We start from the raw sequence: 22,131 nt of genomic DNA on the forward strand, positions 1-22,131 counted from the left end.
AAAGAATGTTAAACCTGACGGAGAAGATTATAAGGACAAAATGGTTACTTTCACGAAATGTTTTCTTCATTTTCATTTGTTATTCTTTTCCTTCCACACCCAGGTCTCTTGTTGACACTCCCAGGTATATTATTCCACTCTGCCAAATGAATGATAGAGGAGTGGCTGATAATTTATATTTACCTCTAACGCCGTGTTGTTGCACGCAGCGCAAAAAAGCAGAATGTTAAATCATACGATGTAGCATTTTGATTCATCATCTTATTAGCTGAATATCAAACACTAAGAGTTTAAAAATTTCATCATGTCACAGCTTGTTGGATTCATAAAAAGATGTAGTACTTAATGGTGTACTTAATTTGTTGGTTACTGATCTCACTAATAAATTATAGCGGTTGCAAAAGTGAAGCAGTCATTTTGCTGTTAGGTGTAGTATACAAATAGACACATAATATTCTAATAGCAAGAATAAAATTAAATAGGTTGAATAACTCCATGGTATAAAAGTTGACAAGAGTGATGACAATAATATTTTTTAAAACCCAGTGATTTTGGTGGTCTGAAGAAATGATCACTGACATATGAATAAATGGAACACTGTGTCTTACTGATTCATTTCATATATTTGAAGAAGAAACTGTGAATAATGATTGCTCCTTGTAACAACTGTAGGAGGGAAGAGGGGGTAGGGGGAGGGGGTAATCATACAGTTTTGAAACACAGGATTTTTTTTAGAAATTGGATGGGAATAATGTATCCTTTTTCAAATCAAAATGGATGTCTTATAAAGACATTATTTCATAAAAGTAATAGCAGCAACATCTTCCAATGTATTGGCAACAAGCAAAGAAGAAGCCATTAAAATCAATAAATACAGACTCACCCTAAACTATTAATTTGCTCGTAGCATTCATCACATGTCCTACTCAAGACGCCAAACACCACAGTCTGCCTAGAAGAACAGGCAGCGCACACAACACGCCCACAGCGACGGCAATGGTGACGACGATTAAACTGAAAAATTAATACACATTAGATCTGTGAGAAAAATGTCTCTGTTAAGATTCATAAAAATACATAACAGTATAAGAATTTGAGGTTCAGAGTATAATATTAACTTTTCACATAAAGTACAGTCCCAAAAAACGTCGTGGTAATGAACCATAACATTATATCAGATCATTTTCCATTGCAGGAGTCTGCTAAAAATGAGACTGATACAGATTTCACTCCACAATCCTGTCTTTTTGAAGAAAAAAATACAATGGCAGAGATATTTTGTTAATTTCGTCTAATAGTCTGAGTCACACCATGAATAGAAATTACAGCAGTCAAAAATATCAAACATAACTGACTAATAAAAACAAGAGTATAGAAAGAAAAACAGTCATTATATACCAAAAAAAAAGACCAAAATTTTTTTTTTAATAATAATAATTAGAGTAATAATAATAATAATAATAATAATAATAATAATAATAATATAATAATAATAATAATAATAATAATAATAATAATAATCATAATAATAATAATAATAATAATAATAATAATAATAATAATAATAATAATAATAATAATAATAATAATAATAAAGAAGAAACAAACAAAAAAGAAAGAAAAAGAAATAAAATACTCACCATACTGAACTGTTCAATCTTACAGACAGTACAAACAGCAGTGGCGTCATCAGGCATCCACTGATCTTTGGATGGGGGCTGAGCAGGCATAACAAATCGTCCTCCCTTGCTAGGAGAAGTGTTGAGGCCAGCCTTTGTCGTTTGCTGTTTCTCCTGGCGGCTAGAAAAGCTAGAGTTTGAACTAGGCGTCGGTGAAGCTGAAAAGTTAGTTTAACAAAATTAAAGGCAAAATAAAAGTGTAAACAAGAGACATCAACAAGGATTAACACTAGTTCTAACTAATAAAACAAAATCATCTTTGGGCAGTGAAATCTGTCCAGAATGATTCATGAGGTGTTTTTCATTAAAAATTAAAACATGACATATGAAGTCTACAGAATTCTTAAAACATCCATAAATATCCGAATAAAATAGCAACAAACTATTTTCCAAAATTTCTTGAAAAAAACAAAACAACAAACAAATACAAACAAAAAAAAAAATCCCCAAAACGTTAGGATCAAAGAGAAGGACAAAATTTAGTTACTTCAATCACTTTTCAACAACTGAAACAGATCATGGCAACTACATATAATTCAATTATCTATTTCAATTTTATTCACATATAGATCTATTCAGTCATTGGATCTTTCACTATGAAGATTTATAAAGTTTGAGCTACATTTGAATTATAAAATATTCATTGAACAGCATTTATTCCTTATTATCTTCTCCTTCTCTAACTACGAAAGAGCATTTTTAAAAAGAAATGAAATAAGAGTGTTAAAAAAAAAGAGAAACGGGTTATAATCATGATCCACATATTATAATGACACACTGCTTTATCTATGATAAACATTTCAATAAAAATAGATATTAATATTGACCTGAATCTGAATTTGAATGTTACTTGGAGTCGATTCAATTCTGAGTATTTGTATTAGAGGGCAGAGAGAATTGTTGAATGTAGCAGCTTTTGTTGGTGTTTAGTCTAAAGAATTTTGATAATCCTCACTTGAATCTGACTAATGTTTAGCTAAATCAGTCTTCCTCATAAATAGACCAAAAAGTATTGTGTTATAAATGCTGCATGAATATAACAAAACTAGAATACGTGACAATGGATGTTTAATTTTAAAAAGTCATTATCAACATCATTTAAGGAGGGGTGTCAGTAAAATTATAGAAATTTTAACATATTTTAAAATATTTTAAATTATGCCCTTATGCCATGACATCACAAGATATCGTTGCCTAGGCATTCCACGAAAGAATATAGATAATTCATCAAACAAGATGTCTGATGTCAACAGGAATCACTCATGTTGTCCAAGCGAGCAAATTTGGGGGTTAATGATCTTGCGCAAGGAAAAAAACTAAAGCACCTGAAGCGGGGCTCGAACCTCAGACCTTCTGGGTCACAGTGCAATGCCTTAACCACTCAGCCACTTCACCCACCCCCCCCCCCCACCCCTCCCCAATGTAAATTAAGTTAATTGACTCAAAATATCTAAAAGCAGCTAAGAAAGAATTTTTGTCAATAATGAGAAGCAAAGGGCATGGAGACAATAATAATAATAATAATAATAATAATAATAATAATAATAATAATAATAATAATAATAATAATAATAATAATAATAATAATAGTAATAATAATAATAATAATAATAATAATAATAATAATAATAATAATAATAATAATAATAATAATAATAATAATAATAATAATATTAATAACAGTAAAAGGCTTAAAATTTAACTCGTGAAAATGTCTTTTAATAGTGCAGGGAGGCAAAAACTGGATGGTGCAACTTCAATCACTTTAAGGATTTTTTTCTTAAGCCACTAACGCACAAAATCAAAAATCAAAAGCATGATAGTAAGAATAATCAAAGGAAATTGAAATAATATGTGATCAATTCTTCATTAAGTCTTCAAATTGAAGAACAAATGTATAGGAATTTCTTGATGGTACAGGACTGCACTGTAAATTTAAAAGCATCACCAGGATCCAAGAATCAACTACAAGTTATTCCATAGACAGGACGTATTTGCTTATTGGATTGCCTGGTTTATATTTTGATTGGGTTCATTTGAATTTATGTTTAAATTTATTTAATTCAATTCTTTATTTAATGTGAATAATTGAATTCAAAAACGGTTTCAAACCAAACCAGTGTGTTCATATTCTCTCCCTCTCTTTCATTTTTCTAATATAAAACGCAAACACATCCTCCCATGTCTATAATTGTATTACATAAATATATATATAAAATCAAGCTTTATATTTTTTTTAACAGATACAAAAGGAAATGTTATTCCTAGAAAAAAGGCTCAAAAGATTTTTTTGAGGAAATTCTTCAAATTAAAATTTAAATAAACTACATTTACATGATGATTGTATGCAGCTCAAACTAATATTTTAAAAACTAAATGCAATAAGCAATTCTAATAAACAAGCCTGGTTATTCTCAGAGTAGTAGAAAAAAATCAACACAGAGATGAGCCAAAGTGCAAAATATTAAAACAATCAAAAGGCAAAAACAAAAATGCAAAAAGCCAAGCTGTATGTTACCAGGGGCTTCGATTCTTCTGCGATCAGCAGAACGTCTTGTGCTAGTCAGGTACTCACTCTCTTCAAAGTGACCAGAGCTAAAAGATGCAAGGCTGTCTCGTCGAGACCGGTCTATACGCAAAGGGGGGACAAGTAGAGTTTTCTTTTTTTATCCAAGCCATGAATTACTACAACTCACTTTTACCAAAATTTATACACAATATTCAATAATTATATGAATAAAGACCTAAAGGTATCAGAGACTTGGTTAAAATTCTCTACAGCAAGAAATTATTGAAAGACTTCTAAAATTGTCTCAATTACTACTATCTCCTTTGATTTTGTTGGGGGTTTTTTTCTTCGATTATTACTCAAAATGCTATCAGGTAAAAGAAAGTGTTATGTAAAAATGATAAATAAAAGTTTTTGATGGTTCCAAGAAAAGACAGTGGATAATAACATGCTGAAATTAAATTATAATGTCTTGTCAACTTGGCCATCAACATTCAATATTCATGAATTCATTCAGGTATATATTCTCCACGACAAAACATCTTTGTCAGTCAGAGTCTATAAATTGTCCACATTGTGAGCAATGGAGAATCATAAATCCTCTTATCCAATGAAATATAAGACTTAGGTGCTAGGCATGCATCTATATCACCGAATTCCTCAACACCACTTTAAGTATAATATGTTCTATAAAGTATACTAAGTTGTGAATAATGAATAAAACCAATGACTTATAATCCACTGGAACAATAAGACTTATAATCCACTGGAACAATAAACGATTGATAGAGAAACAATAGTAATGAACTAGTATTGCTGGAATTAAGTAAAAAAAAAAACAACTCAAAAATGATTGTTCCGACCAGAAACAAAACCGCAGTCCCCTTCCATCAAGGAAAGTATGCTCATCATTAAAATAATGCGGCTATGTGGTATGACACCCACTTTCGGATCTGAAGGTCCTGGGTTCGAACCTCGCTCGCCGCATAGTTGAGTCCTTGGATAAGGCTCTTAACTCACATTCTCTCACCGTGCACAAGTGTAAAATGAGTACCTGGTCGTTAACAGCGTTGTCTCTGTCCGAAAAAATTATAATATCGCCTTACAGGCGTCATGTCTTGTCCTAAATGTTAAATGTTGGTGTTGGACAGGGACCCCTTTTAAAGCGCTTTGAGCACGTTTAGTGGATATTGCACTATATAAAAGCTCAATTTTAAAATTTAAAGTATGCTCATCATTAAATTAATATGGAACCCACACTTGTTAAAAAACTAAAATGATTTCAAGAAATCTAGAGTAGAAAAATGGCATGTGGTTTAATTTCAAGTCAAAACAACAATTGTTAAAAAGATATTTATTTCTTTTTTCCAACACTTAAGTTCATGCAAATTTCTCTTTTCAAATTTGGCTTAATAAAGTCAGATTATTTGGATCTGGAATAGAAGATTTAACGCATAAAATAAAAAATTAAAAGCATGATAGTAAAAATAATATCTATTCAAAGCAAACTGAAATAATATGTCATAAAATTTGAGAAAGGTGCATGAATTTTACGCCAAGGGAATATGTGACGTTATTTTGAAGTGCATAGAAAGTAAAGGTTCAACACATGAGAAATATAATCAACAACAGCAATCTTCTTTTTTTCTTTTAAATTTCATTTGCCTTATGCTTTATTCTTTTTCTTAAATCTGCCATGACACTGTTATTTTCATATAGACCAACAGACTATAACCGGACATATCAAAAAGTGATGAAAATCAAAATTGAAAAACAAATGTATAGGAATTTCTTGATAGTGCAAGACTGCAGTTCAAATTTAAAAGCCTCACCAAGATCCAAGAATCGACTATAAGTTATTCCATAGACAGGATGTATTTGCTTATTGGATTGCCTGGTTTATATTTTGATTGGGTTCGTTTGACTTTTACTAAACCTAATGGGGGCAAAATGTTTAAATTTATTTAATTCAATTCTTTATTTAATGTTGATATTTGAATTAAAAAACGTTTCAAACCAAACCAGTGTGTTCATATTCTCTCCCTCTCTTTCATTGTTCTAATATAAAATGCAAACACATCCTCCCATGTCTATAATTGTATCAAATAAATATATATAAAATCAAGCCTTATTTCTTTTTTAACAGATACGAAAGGAAATGTTATTCCTAAAAAAGTCTCAAAGGATTTATGAGAAAATTCTTCAAATTAAAATTTAAATAAACTACATTTACATGATGATTGTATGCAGCTCAAACTAATATCTTAAAAACTAAATGCAATAAGCAATTCTAATAGACAAGCCTGGTTATTCTCAGAGTAGTAGAAAAAAATCAACACAAAGATGAGCCAAAGTGCAAAATGCTTAAAACAATCAAAAGGCAAAAACAAAAATGCAAAAAGCCAAGCCATATGTCAAATGAGTTACCAGGAGTTTCGATTCTTTTGCGATCAGCCGAACGCCTTGTGCTAGTTAGGAACTCACTCTCTTCAAAGTGACCAGAGCTAAAAGATGCAAGGCTGTCTCGTCGAGACCGGTCTATACGCAAAGGGGGGACAAGTAGAGTTTTCTTTTTTTATCCAAGCCATGAATTACTACAATTCACTTTTACCAAAATTTATACACAATATTCAATAATTATATGAATAAAGACCTAAATGTATCAGATACTTGATTAAAATTCTCTACAGCAAGAAATTATTGAAAGACTTCTAAAATTGTCTCGATTACTACTATCTCTTTTCATTTTCTTGTTTTTTTTTTCTTCAATATATTGCTCAAAATGCTATCAGCTAAAAGAAAATGTTATCTGAAAATGACAAATAAAAGTTTTTGATGGATCCAAGAAAAGACAGTGGATAATAACATGCTGAAATTAAATCATAATGGCTACTCTAGGAAATCGTGCATGCGGGATAGGAACATCCATTTATATACAGAGGATAACTATGTGTTTTGATTTTATAAAATCAAACTTTATTTTGTGAGCTATCAGTCTCAGATTATAATCCATAAGAATCTAGCTTAAGTTGTTGTTCTAAATCCAAATTAGGAGGAAAGAAGCACACCTGACCATGATGTTTAAGATACAGAACAACCTGGCGGCGATTTCAAATCCTGATCTCCAAAAACCGACACGAACATCCAGGATTTCCCACATGGACAGTGTCATCCCCCTGGCATCCACCAAAGACCTCAGAAAATTCTCAATTTACCCCCAGAACCATCAAAGATTGGAACAATTTACAGCGAGAAGTTACATCTGCATCCCCTTTAGATTTATTTAAAGAGTTTCTGGATCACTGCTGAATTTTAACCTTAATATTATTGTTCATGTCAAAACCTTCACGAGTGAAGGTGGACATTAAAGGAAGATTCAGATACAAGTGATATGTCAATATTTTCCACTAAGTCTGAAAGGCTATTTTCACGTCTTCTCAAATTCCAAAATGGGCCATCAACATTCAATATTCATGAATTCATTCAGGTATATATTCTCCACGACAAAACATCTTTGTCAGTCAGAGTCTATCAATTGTCAAAATTGTGAGCAATGGAGAATTATAAATCTTCTTATCCAATGAAATATAAGACTTAGATGCTAGGCATGCATTTATATCACCGAAATCCTCAACACCACTTTAAGTATAATATGCTCTATAAAGTATACTAAGTTGTGAATAATGCATAAAAAACAATGACTTATACTCCACTGGAACAATAAACGAATGATAAACAACAGTAACGAACTAGCACTGCTGGAATTAATTAAGAAAAAAAAACAACTCAAAATTGGTTGCTCTGACCAGAAACCAAACCAGAGTCCCCTTCCATCAAGAAAAGTATGCTCATCATTAAAATAATATGGAACCCAAACTTGTTAGAAAACTAAAATCATTTCAAGAAATCTAGAATAGAATAATGGCATGTGGTTTAATTTCAAGTCCAAACAACAATTGTTTAAAAAATGTTTATTTCTTTTTTCCAACATTTAAGTTCGTGCTAATTTCTCTTTCCAAATTTGGCTTAATAAAGTCAGATTGTTATTTGGATCTGGAAAAGAAGATTAATATGTAGTCAGTCACTGCATCTAAAATCCGTTACTGACTCGGTAAGCACAGGAAACCATTTCTCTCTTTTAATAAATTTTTGCATTAATGTTTGCACTTTATTGTTTATTAAAAAAATTATGTGTATATCACCTAACGAACCTAGCTGCCTAGTCTAAGATCACAAATATTTATATAAAATGTTTTTTAAGAATTTGGCGTCTTATTTTCCACCAAGGAACCAAGAGGAGAAGTAAGTAAGTATTTTAAGCATTAAGATTGTCATGGAAGTTAAATCTGAGATCTACTCCTCACCTTGTACTATGACCACATTAACTTCGAGTGATTTCTTAGCATATTTGACCAGCAGCTCGTTGAACTGTTCATGGGCCATTCTAAGTTTGGCTTCCCTGACATCAACAAAGTCCAGCCTGATTTCCTCAAAGATTTGGCCAGCTAGCTCAGCCTAGAGACAAAGCAAATTAATTAATGTTAATTCAAACAAACCTTCTTATTCTTCTTAAAAAGCAATCATAGTCCAGCAAAGAGAAAATTAGTATTGATGCATATTAAGCTAATAATTTATAATTTTGTCACTGTTTTGTTTGCTTTTTGGGTTTGTTTGTTTTTTAAAGTTTTTTTTTCTGGGTTTTTTTTTTGGGGGGGGGGGGGTTGTATTTAAAAAATCAAAAGAGGCTTAGATCCTTTGAAATAAAATCAGCAGACACCTACCTTCATGTTCATGATGAGTTGTTCCATGATGAGATGGGGACACGACATAAGATGACTATACTCTCCTCTCATGGATACAGGAATACACACCAAAGCCTAAAATAATAGCAAAATGTATGCAAACATAGGATCAACTGGTCATGTTTCTGAATGTTTAATTTTTTTTTGGTGCATTTTAAACATCATTAAAAGGGGGGAAAAAAACGAATCTAAAAATATAAAAAGTTAAAGAACAGAAAAGTTGTATGAAAATATCAATGCTGATAGTGGGTATTGCAATATAATAATTTGACACTTAAAAAAAGAAGAAAAGAAAATAGAAAAAGAAGCTTAAAACTTTTGCATACATTCCAAAGAGCAAAATGAGCAATAAATATTTTTTGAGATCCACGATGGAACACTCAAACAAAAAGCTTACCTTGGCACCAATTCTTTGCAGCCTAACATCCTCTATGTCTTCAGGGAGAAGGAAGTCTGTCAGATATTCTAAAATGTAGTTCAACAAAAACTTTATCTCTTGAGGATTGGTCAATGTTTGTACCAAACTTTGACACATTGAAAGACAGTCTGTTTCAGACGATGACCTGATGGCGTCAATGAGCTAAACAAAGATAGGGAATATAAAATAAGAATGTTTTAATACCCTATATTAACATTTTGGAGACCATATCATATATATATAGGGTGCAAGAAAAATAACGGAAAAATTATGATACTATTTCAATGCGAAGTAGACATAAAAAATATTCAATAATTTATAAGCAACAAGAACAAGACCTTAATACTTGCTAAGTTTAATAAAAAATGCTCTCTTAGTTAAGAAACTATGCTGATTATACCAACGTCGTTTAAAAAACATGATATCAAACTTGCGTCTTGTTTTAGCAGTATAGTGTCACTAGTGTTGAGAAATATAGGGTATGGAGAAGTTCCAGATGAAAACAGAGAATAAAAATATTGTGGTGTCAGAGCCAAACCTGGGATTCAACTGACATGGCACCTTCCACCCAGCTAGTTGAGAGAGGAGAGTGTGCAAGATAGATTCTAAGTTGGAACGCCATATTTTGTGTGGCTGGATGGTTCAGTGGCTAGTATGACTGCTCCATGATCTTTCTCTTTCAGTCAGGCAGAGGGTGCCGTGTAAGTTGGATCCCAAGTTTGGCTGACACCACAATATTTTTATTCTCTTTTCATCTGGCACCTCTCCATACCCTCATCATTGTTGATAAACGGGCCTGCTCTACATGTTTTTCTGAGTGTTAGAAGTGAGAAAGGTTTCCCCGTCTAGTTTTTTTAAAAATGGAGAAAAACATAAAGGAAATCAACTTCAGAACCTTATACATTATTAAATCTTTCTAGAATTCATAACCCCTTGCCTCTGAGCAGATTTGACAATTGTATTGAACAAATTAAACTCATAAGAATAATAGTGTAGCAATACATATAAGGAGTAATAACATATTACAATAACAACTTTATTTGTAAATTTAATGTTTTTTGCATTGAAAAATCCATGCTTTATAAATCTAAGAAGTTTTCCTCTATCTGTCAGTAAATAGTTGTTCCTCACAATTAAAAAAATGTCTTTAGATTGTTCACAATTCAATTCTAATTTTTCAAAATTAATGCAAACTTATCAGAATGCTAACCATTATTCTATCGTACCTGGAAGGCTTGGACTGTATCAGGTTCTTTGAGAGTCAAAAGATGAAGCAGATGTGAGTGTCTGATTCTCTGCAAAATAAAATGTTTTGAAAGAATCAGAAAAAAAAAAGAAACAAAATTTTTATAAATGCTATCGCATTACTCAAGTAAAAAAATTGACAATTTTTCTCTCACATGTCTACACAATCTAATAAACATATACTTTAAGCTTAAGACTAAAGGAAAAAACTTTCTTTTTTTTTTTTTTTTTTCAATCACAACTTGGATTTATATAATTTCGATGGATCATCAACCTCATTCTAATTCACAGTAAATCTATGTCTTTATTATAATGGTGAATGCAATTTGTTTAAAAGCATCATTTGATACAGTAAATGGCATTGATCAAAATATATTTGTTTTAAAAAAATCAGAATAAATAAATCAAAAGTCAGGGCATCAAATAAATCTGAAATAAATTCAGGATTAATTAATTATTTACAAAGTCAACTGAGAATGACAATTAGTATTATATTTACCTTCAAGATATCCTGAGACAATTTATTTCTTGTTGCCCATTCCATGGCGGTGTCGAATCTGCAGGCCTTCTCCAGAATGAGAATAATATGTTCAGGGTTGGTGGTGGGCTGTTTCATCATGCGTCTCCAGTCTGTAAAGTCATCGAGGATTTTGTACAAGTTCTGATCTTCAGCAGTCCAAGTAGTGACAGGAACGTCTCGAAGTGAAAGCATGATTCGAAGCTGTTCCATTGATTCAACAATCTGAAATAAAAGGGGAGAAGTGGAGGAAAGTAATGAGCAATGATATTTAGTTTAAGCATCAAATATCTTCAACAACTCACCTATCATTCACACAAATGATTACACCTCATTTTACTCTTGAAGGATATTTCATTGTTGATTAAGGAAACATACACTAGCAGAGGTACCCAACGTTGCTCAGTGTCAATATTTGCAATTGTCTACACTTCTTCCTCTCCATATTGATATATACCTATACATTAAGGTAAATTACTCAAAAAATCTACCAAAGCCAATCCTATGTTTCCAATCGTTAAAGACTAATCTATCTCTATCTGAGAAAGGAATAGGGAAAGATAGATAGAGAGAGAGAGAGAGAGAGAGAGAGAGAGAGAGAGAGAGAGAGAGAGAGAGAGAGAGAGAGAGAGAGAGAGAAAGAGAGAGAGAGAGAGAGAGAGAGAGAGAGCAGACATATTTGCAACCATACAAAATCAACATTTTAGTGGTAGTTATACAGGGTTGTGACAACAATAGAGGCTCAGCACAAACACTCAGAGGAACTAAATCACCTTTAAAAAAAAAAAAGCACAAAAAAAAGCAAAAACATAAAACAAACAAAAGTTTGTGGTGTAGTTTTTAAAATGAACATTATATCCATAAGTGACACATTTTGTTTTAGTTTCACCTGGTACAAAGAGTATTCAATTGAGTTAACATAGTAATACATGAAGACAAAGCAATACAGGGGGCTAACGCAATACCAGAAAATAAGTGGAGTTTAAAAAAGCTACATTAGGCCATACTGTAACAATTTATTCCAATGGGCTACAGATCTTTTGCTTCGTCCTTATTAAGGGCATTTTAAGTTCTTTGGGAGAAAAAACAAACTCTATTGTTGTGGCATGACATTCTTACCTGTTGATAAAGTGTGGCCTGTTTATGAATGGAATCCAGTGCCTTCCACAAACCTGTGGAAGAATCCAGAAGGTCCATTGAGCACTGAAGGACGTCAATGCTTAGATCTAATGGTAGGTAAATGTGTAAGCTCATCACAGTTCTGGCTTGGAAATATGGATTGTAGAACTTCCGCAAACAGTCTCCAACTTTGGGAGCTTGCCCCGGCTGTAAAAATAAAAAAACCAACAAGAATAGTTAATACAATTTTTTTCTTATTATTTCTATTTTCTATGTCGTACATGGCAATAGTTTGATAACACCTACATTCAGTTTCAATATTCAAGAATTGTTTTTAACTTTGTGATTATTCTTTAAACTTTTAACATAAATGATATCTTTCTTAAAGAAACTTAGTAATATTATTTTCTGATATATACAATAGCTCCAAGTAATGATGTCACATTTATGACCATATATTGTTTTCAAAATTACATCATACATAAACATTTTTTTATAAATAGAAGAAAATTACGAAATATAACATATATAGGAGAAATACACCATAGCCTTCATCAGAAAGGTATAGACGTAAAATACAAAATATATATTTGGGAATCATGGCAAAATAAGCTCTAAGAAGAAAAGCATTGCAATTCAAAAAGATATAATGTGCAGCTTACATATATAGGGAGAAAAAAAAGATTGAAAATTTAACATTGAGTACCTTGTCCACTTGTTCAATAGCCCAGCAGGCTAAAACAAAGTCATGCATTGTCTGGAGTTCTTTCCGCTCCCTGATGACGTATTCAGGCAAACTCTGCAAGATATTCAAAACATGGACCCACTTCCTGTCTTCAACAAGACGATTGGTCATATCTTGAATCACACGCTGGTATTGTTCACTAGTTGGAAGACTAAACATGCACAGTTTTACCTGAAAAATGGTAAAAATGAGGTTAAAGGGTGAAATTAATCCCATCTTTGTAGCTGTTGTACATGAAATGGAAAACAAATAAATAGAAAAGCAGGACTAAAACTTGAGAACAAATAATATTCAATGAATAGTCAAAGAGTCGGCCTTATGTGCAGCTAAAGCACCAAGAAGATAAGTGAAAGCAAATACTAGTAAAAAAAAAAAGGGTTTTGAAAAATTTAATTGATTCAATCTCACTTACCTGATCATCAATTTCATTGGTAACAAATTTCAAAATTGGCTCCCGACTCTCCAATAGCTCTGGATTGTCCCCACCTGCCAGAGGAAGCATGTAGTGGAGTAGGTGGCGCTGAAGGATAGGGTAATCATCCATCAGGCGATGATAACGATAACTACGAATGTCAACAAGACTGATGTCTGATGAAGAACTGTTGAGCCGAAACAGAATACCACTTTGATCACTCCCATCATTTGGGGTCTGCCCTGGCATATTGAAATAATCATCCTTAAAATGATGAGCTATGTTGTCTAGATTATCGGCACAAACCAAGCTAACCATTGTGGCAACAAGAAGTGAGTCATGTTTAACATATTCCAAAGTCGCAGGCGTTAGATTATATGTTGGCAATTGTAAGCTGATCCCATGTCCAGATAGCTCTATAGAATTTGACCAACGAAATACCCTGTTTGTTTGCTTTGATGCAAGTGGCAGAGGGGCACTTGTCTTCTTGCCTCCATCAATATGAACATGAGAGATATCAAATGCGATGGAGAATGTGTTGATAAACAAATCCACTTCAACTCTGAAAGGAGGCTCATATTTCCCAGTCATATCTGGTATGAAATAAGATGTGACGATATTGTTATTTATTAGTTATAACATAAAAATACATAAAAATTATCCATTTAATTGATCATCTAATGAGAGTTGTCTTCCTTGAGTGAGAAAACAAAAGGCATTTAATTTTGTGTTAACTATAACTGAATATAATTATTTTCATAAAGGAAAACATACTTAACAAGGAATACTTCAGACTTTAGATTGTTTTCAGTCGACAACAAAAACAGTTGTTAAGTTGCAAAGCACTTTTCTTATGTATTAAATGTAGTTTAGAACTGCCATAAAATATGAAAGTAAAAATTCTGAAAGCAGGACTGATTTGTCTGGCACTGTTTTATAAACACATTTTGAGAACTGCTATACATGCAACGATGGTGATGACGATGATGATCATGAATGATGATGATGATGATGATGATGATGATGACGACGATGACAATGATGATGACAATGATAATTGAAGCAATGATGGTGATGACAAAAGTGAAAAAAATAATATGATTTACCAATATTTTCACTAAATCCATGCACCCTGTCCAATAAGAATAAAGACTGTATCTGTAGTTTTTTGTCTTCATTCACATGACCAGAGATCCATCGTATCAAAGCAGCATGTTGATTGCTTGTTGCATATTCCTTCTCAGACACAACGTCTTGTTCATACCAGGTTAGTAATTCTGGAATCCAAACCTAAGAGAAACACATTGTACATGATTATCTCGTATGTCTCAATCCATTCAAAATATAAAAACAACAGGAAAGTATCAACATAAATTTGTATAGCATTAGGTGCTTGACAAAAAATTAGGCTCCAAGCTAAACTTCGTTCAGTTAAGTTTTTCATGTTAACTCTTATTATCTTTAAAAAATGAATGATTTTAAAATAATGGTGTCAAGTATAGTTTGCTTTTTTAAGGCGTAAAAGTTATTATTGGAAAAAGCTTCCTATAATGCGGTTTAGCTCATGCATCTTTAAAATTGAGAGAAATAAAAGAACCATTAAAGACATTTTGTCTTCCCCTAGTTTAAATTATTGAGCACACATTTCTTGAAAACCCACACCCAAAAAGCACAATTTAAAATTTGATGTTTGTCTTGCTTAAAATGTATACTTATCACCTTCTCATATTCCATAGAAATGGTGACAGTGTGAGAAAGATACTCTGTCATTAGAGAATCCAGCTGGTCCATCGCAGTGTCTGGTTGGAGAATCTGATTGGAAGCATAATTTTAAAACAATGTAAGCTAATAGCATGCAGTGTTTGAACCCTTCTTCTAAACCATGGAAATAAAAGCGAATTCTATACTGTATCTGCCATAAATAAACTCAGAAACTCGATTTAGTTGTGTCATAATAAACAGTTTCAAGGCTAATTATCTACATAAATAAGACTTGATGATAAATAAACCTTGAGGTATATTTTTAGGAGTGGTTTATTCATGTAAATGTGTTAATTAATGATCATGTAATGAGAAAGAGAGAGCAAAAATTAGTTAACTCGATTATTTGTTTGCTGTCTTGAGCACTTATTTACAGGCCATGGTAACACAATTGAAAGAGTACAGACACATTGTAATAAAAGCTAGCTAAATCTGCAATACATTTCGATGATGATGATGATGATGATGATGATGATGATGATGATGATGATGATGATGATGATGATGATGATGATGATGATGATGATAATAATAATAATAATAATAATAATAATAATAATAATAATAAAAAAACAATAACAACAACGACGGCAACAACAAAATTAATAATAATAATAATAATAATAATAATAATAATAATAAAAATAATAATAATAATAATAATAATGATGATGATGATGATGATGATGATGATGATGATGATGATGATATCAAAATAAAATTTAAAAACAACTAGCCTTCAGGTCCACTCAGGAGTGATTGGGTATTGGGCCTTATAATAGATCTGGATGAAGACCTCAAATAGAATATAGTCTCACACAACACAGATAGCTAGCTAGCTTATAGTTACTGCTTCTTCTATCAAGCAACAGAATAATGGGTTACTTCATGTAGGTAAGATCTGGCATAATAAAATATATATGATCAAAGTCGTCCCCTCTGGTTATGTTAGTCTCACTCTCCACCACCTAAAGATTCCTAACTTTGGCATATTTACCTTGAATCAGGTGTAAATGAGCACCTAGCTATAGGGAGTGAAGGATATAGTAAGAGTGCTTGTACAAAAAGAAAAATCCCAACAAGCAACTTGTTATATAGGAAGAGACTAAAAAATTAGGTTCTATTCTGCTTCTGCTTGTTGGGGGAATAAACAAAGCTCAATGGGCATGGTGAATCCGTAGAAATGCTACATATATAAATGTTCATATTTTTACCTGCAGTGGTGGAGAAGAGGCACATCCTGAGATGAGTACAAATGAGAATCTAGGATCAACTGGAGGACCGTATGCACACCATGGATCTTCTGACTGCAAAACTGTTTTTTTTTTTTAAAATAAGGGAGACAACAAGAAAAATATCATGACAAATGAACAAATGGGAAATCAAGAGAGGAAGCACAATGATTTATGAATCTAAAAGAAACGCTTTATAACAGTCTAACTTTTTTATGTATGCACATCTCCCTATGAAAATCAAAATTAATTCTGACAACGCAAATTAACTAAATTTAGTAATCAAATATTCAAATTAGGTACTGCATATTAAATATACTGCATTTGATTTTGTCATTGGAAAATGTAGATGTCAAAAAACAAAATTAATAAAAATTAAAGCAAAAATATTATGACTAAAGAAACCAATAGATTATTATTCGTATGATTTGATTGGTCGAGAATATCTTTAGAAACTATGAATGATAAAGTGAGAGCTGAAAATAATGTAAATTGTTGTTGTTCTTGTTTTGTCTGTTTGATTTTTTTCTCTTTTTTTTTGTTTTGTTTTTTTCTCTTTTTTTTTTTTTTTTTTTTTTTAAATTTTTGTTTTGTTTTGTGTTGCATCTCTACTTTGACATTTCTATAATTTCTTTGAGAAAACATGGTGAAATTATCATATTTAATTGTTTTCTTTTTTTTTTTTTAAAGAGTTAAAACATGAATTACCCAGTTTGAAACTCGAAAGCAGGTCATTCCATTTAGAGGGGGGTTTCATTCCAGCTCGACATATAATGTTCAACAAATCAAATGCACTGGAAGGGAAAATTAAAAAACAATACAATAAAACTCCAGCCTAGTTTTCTGATTTTTGTGAGAAAGGGAGAGGTTTAAGGAAGTTGGGTGGTAAGGGAACCAGTAAAGTGAATTTATCTTACATACAATGAAAGTGACAATTGTGAAGTTAATCATGACTGGGATAATTTGAAGACAAAGAAAAAATTATATATAACTTTTTTGTTCTTCCATTCAATAAATCAAAACTATAAATCTTATTACTAAAAAAAAAAAACACATTTCATTCGCACAATCATTAGCATACAATATGCTGAGGTTTTCCATAAGTTTTTCATATTAGGCCAACCCCTGGTATTGCAATGGGAATCTGAAGATTCTCACATCCTGTAAGGCCAACCCCTGGTATTGCAATGGGAATTTTAAGATTCTCACATCCTGTAAGGCCAACCCCTGGTATTGCAATGGGAATCTTAAGATTCTCACATCCTGTAAGGCCAACCCCTGGTATTGCAATGGGAATCTTAAGATTAAGATCCTCACATTTTGACTGTGAAATGAAATTTTGAGTCACCTTATCGATCCCAGCTGACCAACTTTGTAAGACAGGACACTTGAGAATGCCAAGGCATCCATGGCAGTTAAAGGACAAAGGTCATCATAAAGATCTTCAGATTCCTCTTGGCAATCAGTTCCAGCAGCAGCCACCATCTGTGATAGATAATCCATAAAAAACAAATGTGGGGTTCACTTGATTCATCACTTTATAAAAAAAATGGTTATATTTAATATCTTACATTAATTGCAATAAAACAGTGTGACTTACAAAACTTTTCAAAAAATGTTTAACTGCATTTAAAAAGAATAAAGGCCCTCGTTCTTTACGACATTCACTGTGAAGTAAAAGCTGCTTAACCTTTTGATTAATTTCTTAACAAAATAAGTAAATAAATAATAAATGAATAAATAAATGAAAAAGTAAATAAATAAATGAATTATCAGCCCTTCCTTGCCACAATGCAAGATGTTGTCGCCTGGACATTCCACCAAGAATCTGAGCTCCTTGATTCATTAAATGTGTGATGTCTACAAATAACAGCCTAAAATTTCTAAATTCAAATTGCTTTCAATTGTTTTTGATTTTAAATAAAAATAAAATTCCCTTTATTCATCCCCAAGGGGAAATTTGTCTTTAGGGTCTATTCCAAGGGAAGACTGGAATAACCCAGGCAGCAGCCGCAGAGCAGCGCCGCAAAGTGAGCTAGGGTGAGGTGACTTGCTCAAGGCCACACAACGCAGCGGCGGGTGATTGAACTCGGTACCTTTCGGTAGGAAGCAAAGACCGTACCGCTGAGCCACGCTGCCAATTGATAAACCTTTCTTCTTGCTTTGGTAGAGCTCATGTTAATTTTAAAATAAAACAATATACTTATTACCCCTTACTATTAAAATAGAGAGGTAAATGAAAACCTTCATTTGATATAAGCCGAACAACTTTGCAAAAAAAAATGTCAGCATAGATAGTGTCACAGATCTCACATTCAAGAACTAGAATGTACGACATAGCTGGTTCCTTGGACTCGCTGATCTGTTTTCCCAGCAGTCACTGGCTAAGCACATCTTTTCAGTTCTGGCTAAAGTAATGGTAACATAGAAAGGAACTGCTCCTATCAAATAGGTCAATGATCCAAAACAATGTCCCACAAAAATCCAGAACAATACCCTGATAGCTACCTGGCCATGACTAAAATCTTCAGAAGTAGGACTAATTTTACATTTTGATTATTAAAAATTGCTCAGTTAAAAAAATAATGACAGACATGTTATCATGATATTCCTTCATTCATCTTACATCACTCCTCATCTGGATGTGAGTCAGGTGAGTGTGAATGACCATCAAATTGGTAAGGTTGACAAAGAAGCATATTTTTTCCTCTGGAGTCTGCAGGTCTGCAAGATCAACATCTTTCAAGAGGGAAGTATTTCTCACAAATCCTTTGTATTCTTCAGTTTTAACGATTTTGACCCCACAACTGGTGTCAAAGATCCCCTTAGCATTTTGCTTAATGGCGATACCTGGCAGGATGAAACTATTGTTATTTTCTTTCGAAAGATTGAATTTCAAAGTAACATGGAAACCAAAAGTAATTTATACAAAAAAAAACAGGATGAAATAGGAAGAGAGTATGACATTAAAAAGAAATACAGAAATACCCTTTTCAATGAAAAAAAAAGGGGAGAATAATAAAGTATAAACAAGGAAGATTCAATATAATACACATTTTTAAAAACGAAGAAGAATATATTATAAAAAAATTATCCCGATATCCTATGTGATTCTATGCTTCTCTCGACAAATGAATCTATAATTTATAAAGAAAAAAATTATAACTAATTCTAATTTAAATATAGTTAAAAATGTAACACTATACCTTAAATCTAAATCCAATAGACCTAACAAAAGAAAACAGAATATATATATATATTTTTTTTTTTCTTTAAAGAAAATAATTAATGACTGAAAACAATGTCCATTATCAAATATTGTGACTTACTTTCCATCAACCGATGCAATGATGACAAGACAGATCGGACTATCTCTTCTGGGTGTTTACCTCTCAAGTCACTTTCACTTGTCCAGTCATTGCCTGAAACGAATTGCAATAGGAAATTAATTCTTTAATTGACATTATAATATATATCACATTGACAATTGCATTTTGATAAATTAAATGAGTAAGAACTATGTAACAGTTTTCATTTGTATTATAATAAAAATATTAATGGCATTACAACGTTGTCAAACAATGAAGTAAATATTTAATTCCAAATAACTATTTAATGTATTCAAAGTATTAAATTAGCAACCCTTTTTTTTTTCATCTAAGATTTACACATATAAGAACACTGCAAAGATCAAATCAAACATGCTGTGAAATTTCAGATTAACTCAATTTCCTCCAATTCTAAACCATTTTGACATTTTCACACATTAAAATCAAAGATGGATTCTATTAACTGTGCAGAAACTAACCTGTGTAGCGTGTGAAGTACTTGGGATGTTTGCATGGGATCTTTGGGCAGCAACTGTGTACTATCGTGTGTGTCAAATTTAGACTCAACTTTTCTGCCACTGTCTCCAACCTACATAGAGTATATGAATGTTCACTTCCAAATGATTTTACGTTGAAAAATATTGTGCTTTCATTTTAAAGGTACATATAACTTTTGAAGTTGATGCTCTTATAACCTCTTTCACTACAAATTAAAAAACAGCAACAAGATTTTCATATCTACATTGCAATGCTTGAAGAGTTTTAACAAATTCAAAAGAGCATCAATCTTCAATAGGATTAAACGTACATGAATATAAAATTGAAAAAAATTACATCTTAAAAATATGTGGGAAACATTACACAATAGTTGGTTATTTGATGTCTTATGAGCATCTTACTCTTCATATTTATAAAGACCCAAAAAAATCAACATACAAAGCAGCGAGAAAAATACAAATCAAAACCACCCCAAAACATCAGCCTGCCTCGACTGATTTTTTGAGACGTTTTTTTTTCCCCATGTATTTTTCTCTGTGCTTTGCCTGGCATTATTTCATACACACTTTTCCAGATCTTTAACTTACCCTAATAATATGTCACTCTTCATAGTATGAGCAGAATAATGTACATGTATCTGTTACATCTGAGATATACTTTTCAATTATAAAGCAGTGACATTGAGGTAAAGTTATGATTTCTGACAATACAATAATGGTACCTGGCAGGCTGCATCTTTTTGACAAACATGAGTCTACCAAGAACACTGACAGGTCCGTCCTCAAGAACTTTGAAAAAACTGCTGGATAGATCTGGAAAATGGAGACAAGGAGTAGGAGGACCTTCATTAAAGGCGGAGGGCAACAACTTTATTCATTTCCATCAAAACGGCTTTTCTTTCTCGATAGATTTCCATTTCTTGTAATAATAATTGTGCCCAATTACCAACGTAAAAAAAAAGTAAACAAATACTTAAAATCGTTTGATTACTCTCTCTCTCTCTCTCTCTCTCTCTCTCTCTCTCTCTCTCTCTCTCTCTCTCTCTCCTCCTCCTCCCCCCCCCCCCCCCCCCCATCCAACAAGTCTTTGACAACAAAGACCCATCTGATAAAAAATTATAAAAACGTCTAAATTGCAAAATCTACTTACAATGTATTTCAAGCATACACTTTTCAAATTTGACATTATACTCAATGTAGGAGAAAAATAAAAACCAAAACAAGGTTTAACTGAATGTAAAAAAGTATGACTAGATTCATCATCCAGTAAATCTCACCTTTACTCTTTCCCTCACATTCAGCCACAAGATGAGCCATTTCTTTGACATGCTCATACAAACTCAAAAGAAAGTTTCGCAGAGGTGGTGTTGTACCTTTACTAGATTTGCTGTAAAAAAAAAAAAGAAACAAATAAAAATAGAAAATAGAAATAAAATATTTAACTTTGTAATGGAATGCACTTCCCTTCATCACCTAACCTCATTCTCCTGACCTAGGTGGTCATAGAGGAGACATAGAGATGATTTTGTAGTAAAGGCCATCCATCCAGATCTGTCCTCAGCTTTCATCATTCGTGTTGGGCTGTCCATCCTTGTCTATTCCTTTACATTATCCATCCAGTAATATGTTAGCCGTCCTCTCCTTCTGCGTCCATCTTCACATAGAGATTCTAATATCTCAGATGGTTGATCACTCGACTCACTTGCAAATGTTCTTATTTCAGATTCTGTTTTAGTCAGATATTTACTGACTCCTATCTGTCCAACCATAAGTGACTGGGTTGATGGGCTGGATGGCTCTGATAAAAAATCCTTTGTTACAGACAAGCATCCTATCCAAAGGGCAGCAGTCAATTTTTATAGTCCG

At 32.4% G+C, this 22,131-nt stretch overlaps 1 protein-coding gene across 5 annotated transcripts in view; it reads right to left on the reverse strand.

Moving 5' to 3' along the window:
- Positions 1-22,131, reverse strand: part of LOC144975106 (uncharacterized) — a 64,261-nt gene that overhangs the window by 18,436 nt on the left and 23,694 nt on the right. The window contains exons 14-35 of one of the 5 annotated variants that reach the window (XM_078918849.1): positions 21,543-21,652; positions 20,988-21,078; positions 20,248-20,357; positions 19,769-19,861; positions 19,066-19,289; positions 17,788-17,924; positions 17,148-17,233; positions 16,422-16,522; positions 15,166-15,258; positions 14,553-14,736; positions 13,447-14,039; positions 12,996-13,205; positions 12,290-12,496; positions 11,153-11,395; positions 10,635-10,703; positions 9,388-9,570; positions 8,970-9,065; positions 8,553-8,703; positions 6,616-6,726; positions 4,198-4,308; positions 1,641-1,837; positions 884-1,014 (exon numbers count right to left, since the gene is read on the reverse strand). In XM_078918849.1, coding sequence (XP_078774975.1) covers positions 884-1,014; positions 1,641-1,837; positions 4,198-4,308; positions 6,616-6,726; positions 8,553-8,703; positions 8,970-9,065; positions 9,388-9,570; positions 10,635-10,703; positions 11,153-11,395; positions 12,290-12,496; positions 12,996-13,205; positions 13,447-14,039; positions 14,553-14,736; positions 15,166-15,258; positions 16,422-16,522; positions 17,148-17,233; positions 17,788-17,924; positions 19,066-19,289; positions 19,769-19,861; positions 20,248-20,357; positions 20,988-21,078; positions 21,543-21,652 — 3,531 coding nt within the window. Of the gene's footprint in view, positions 1-883; positions 1,015-1,640; positions 1,838-4,197; positions 4,309-6,615; positions 6,727-8,552; positions 8,704-8,969; positions 9,066-9,387; positions 9,571-10,634; positions 10,704-11,152; positions 11,396-12,289; positions 12,497-12,995; positions 13,206-13,446; positions 14,040-14,552; positions 14,737-15,165; positions 15,259-16,421; positions 16,523-17,147; positions 17,234-17,787; positions 17,925-19,065; positions 19,290-19,768; positions 19,862-20,247; positions 20,382-20,987; positions 21,079-21,542; positions 21,653-22,131 lie in introns of all 5 variants that reach the window. The other 4 variants (XM_078918840.1, XM_078918869.1, XM_078918859.1 and 1 more) reach the window with 4 other exon arrangements.

The sequence above is a fragment of the Berghia stephanieae genome, chromosome 1 (genome assembly GCF_034508935.2).
Source record: "Berghia stephanieae isolate SIO BIC M18660-M18661 chromosome 1, UCSD_Bste_1.3, whole genome shotgun sequence".
Classification (NCBI taxonomy): domain Eukaryota; kingdom Metazoa; phylum Mollusca; class Gastropoda; order Nudibranchia; family Aeolidiidae; genus Berghia; species Berghia stephanieae.